The 3,243-nt window shown below is 30.6% G+C and overlaps 1 protein-coding gene across 1 annotated transcript; it reads right to left on the bottom strand.

The window, feature by feature from the left end:
- Positions 1-1,308: 1,308 nt before the first annotated feature.
- Positions 1,309-3,041, bottom strand: LOC131653893 (uncharacterized). Its single transcript, XM_058924217.1, has one exon. The coding sequence runs from the start codon at positions 2,485-2,487 to the stop codon at positions 1,660-1,662; it is 828 nt and encodes a 275-aa protein (XP_058780200.1). The 5' UTR covers positions 2,488-3,041; the 3' UTR covers positions 1,309-1,659.
- Positions 3,042-3,243: the final 202 nt, after the last annotated feature.

Here is a 3,243-nt window from a genome sequence, read left to right as displayed (position 1 = left end):
TCTTATACCGGGTCTCTCAAAAGTTTGAAATAGTTCTGAGTATAAATCATATATTCTTTGTGTGCGAAAGAACCTCAATGAATGACATACTTTCTCCTTAAATGATTAAAGATTATTATGCTCTAAAGTAGATTCGAACTTAGAACATCTAAGATGGATTTCATTTGGATATAAAAAAATAAAATTTAATCATTTTAAATTTGAATCTTAACTAATATATTTATATATTAAATTTTACTTATATATTTTTTAAATTCAAATTTTTAAAAGTTCCTTCTTATAAAAATTGAATTGAAGATAGATATTTTTATTTTATTTTAGATAGGTTAATTACAAAAGTCACACATACACACTAATTCAACAAACTTTGTAAAAACTAATTTCATTTTAAAATCAAATTCTTAACTTACTATCTGTAAAGCACTTTGCTAATTGCATTAGCATAAAGCATTGACTTTCCATTTATATATAAAGAGCTATAAAATTTCAATGATTAACATTATTAGTACTAGTTTACAACTATTTGTGAATCTACCTAGGAACATGTTTACGCGTTAACCTTTTAATTAAGAAAGCTAAAGTTTTTCATTAGAAAGCTAATTATGATAATGTGGTGTGAATTAAGCATCTAAGAAAGAAAACAAAAACACAGCTAGATTAGCAAATACAACTAAACTAGTACAATAAATGATTGTGAATTTGTGTGGGTTTCTTAAAAGAAAAATTATACTTAATCATTAAGGGTTTTTTAATTTAAAATTTTGGTAGTGATGCGATCATGTTTCAACATTCACATGAATGATTACTTGTTAAAGCCATACAAACTATGGAATAGACAAAAACACATAGCCCCACAAGTCCTTTGCTCAATAGCTAATTGTGAGCTTCCTAATTTCTTAACCTCTTCTAAACTCCTTTTAAATTTCAAATTCTATCTTCAATTATAATCAATTCTAAAAAATAAAATCTATTCTACTTGAGATCAACTAAATATTACAAAATCAATTTTATACATCCAGAATCAATTCTAACTGCTCTAACCATGAAACCATACATATACTAAGATGTTTTGAATTTTAGAATCTAAAACATGTTTTTCAATGTTCGGATTCTACAATCTAAAAAAAGTTTTAAAGTCTCTTTAAAATTTTGAAATCCAAACACTAAAGGGGTGTTTGGATTCACGTTTGGAATGGTAAACGTATGTCTAGAATGCTTTCTGCCGTGAAAATACAGAAGCTAGGTTTCCTAGCTTTTGGTAGACGCGCGTTTGGAGTATTTTTGACGCGGAAACAAACACACACTAACTTGTTTTGAATTTTAGAATTCAAAGTGTATTTTTCAATGTTTGAATTCTATCTTTAAATATAATCAATTCTGGGCATATAAACTCGTTAACTAATTAGTTCTAAATTTTAATCTACAATTACAATTACACGCAATAATCACAATTTAAATCATAACTAACTAGTATCTTTAGAACCATTTTGAGGAACATGTCTCTATGCATTCTATATGTTGGCAAACCATGATCAAATTTGCAGCATATTAACCATAACAATCATTCAAGAACACACATAATAGAGGTCCATAATCAAAATTAATTTAACATAAGGTAAAAAAAATATAATTACCAAAGAGTCCTAAATGTATATGAACCTAATGCACCATAGATGAATTATCAAGTGATTTGAACATTGTAGGAGAAGATGTCAAAGGAAGAACCTGAGAAGAACTCTGTGGCAAACACTGCTGAATCTGCTTCCTTTCTGTTTCTCTTTTAGGGGACTTTTCATGACTCTCCTCAACTTCCTTTCTTCTAGATTCTTCCATCAATCTCCTATACAACTTCTCTTCCGCATCTCTCAAAAACTTGAACTTCGGAGGCGGCGAAGATCTAAACCTGTTAAATTCCGATTCGGCCGAGGCTTCGAAAAGCGGATTATTAAACCCTTGATGCTTATAAGAATCAAGAGAAATAGAATCAACAGAACACTTCAAAGGAGATAAACCAAAAGGGGTTTCAACAAAATCACTCAAACTCTTAGTTCTCGACCCTTTTCGGCTTCTTCCACATTTCGATTTCCCATCTTCAGATTCCAAATCTTCCTTTGTTTCTTCTGTGATTGTGAAGAGAAATCTTGGTGGGCCAGGGAGATTATGCAACCTCATCAATTCAAGCTCCAAGCTTTCCTCACCAGAGAGTTTCAAAAGCAAATCTTTGCCTTCAACACCCAATTCTATGTCCTGTTCATGATTTGAGGTTTCTATGTTCCTACTAGTGTTTGTTACATCTAAAGAACATGGTGTTTTCTTCCAACACCCCCAATAAAACACCCCTTTTGTGAAACCACCTTGTTCCATTTCAATATCTATGTGTGTTCTTCTCTTTTTCCACCATAAAAAATAGAAAATTTGTGCAAATATCAAGAGTATAAGAAACCCAAAAACAAGACTTAAGGTAACACATAAACTAACAATAGACATGGTTTTTTTCTAATGAAAATTTCACATCATATCAAGCAAAAAATTGAAGGATATGAAAAACTTCGGAGTAATTAAGGAGATATATATATATATCCGACAAGAAATCTAAGTAGTACCTAGGAGTAAGCTAAAATCAAAACCACAAAAGGATGGACCATGCAACTTCTTCAAATGAAGGACAAAGGTGAATCAATGAATGAGTTTCTTCTATATCTTGAAACTTAAGTTTAAAGATATTGGTACACTATTTTTCAAGGCCTATCTTAACTAATTGGGATTTTTCTTCTAAAGGGAAAGTCTTGCCTTAGAAGTAGAGGGCATGACTTATGAGTTATGTGAATTGACAATATGTCATGAAAACGAGGAAACCCAGAAGATAGAGCCACAAAAACTTATAGACATAATAATAAAGTAAGTATCACTATCTAAGGAAAAGAAATTAAATATATTTTGATGGAAAAAGGGATAGGTTAAAAAGAGAGGGCTTTTGTGGTGTTGTGTTGGGTTTGGCAATAGTTTTGTAAAAATTGGATGGAATTGGAGAGCACGTCACATGGGTTGGTAAAGGCGTGTGTGTCACTATTGTCAATGAAGAGCCAAGATATATATTGTGAAGAAAAAAAAGTCACTTGTTCACTTATTGATTTGTGTAAGTTTATGTAAATAAGATTGATTGGTTGGTTTGATTCAACTTTGAAGTGTGTGTATTTAGAAATAAATGTTAAGGATGGACTTATATTGATATTTTATTGTATA

The sequence above is a fragment of the Vicia villosa genome, linkage group LG2 (genome assembly GCF_029867415.1).
Source record: "Vicia villosa cultivar HV-30 ecotype Madison, WI linkage group LG2, Vvil1.0, whole genome shotgun sequence".
Lineage (NCBI taxonomy): Eukaryota > Viridiplantae > Streptophyta > Magnoliopsida > Fabales > Fabaceae > Vicia > Vicia villosa.
The sequence above is the reverse complement of the archived record's forward strand: the minus strand, read 5'-3'. Positions and strand labels throughout refer to the sequence as shown.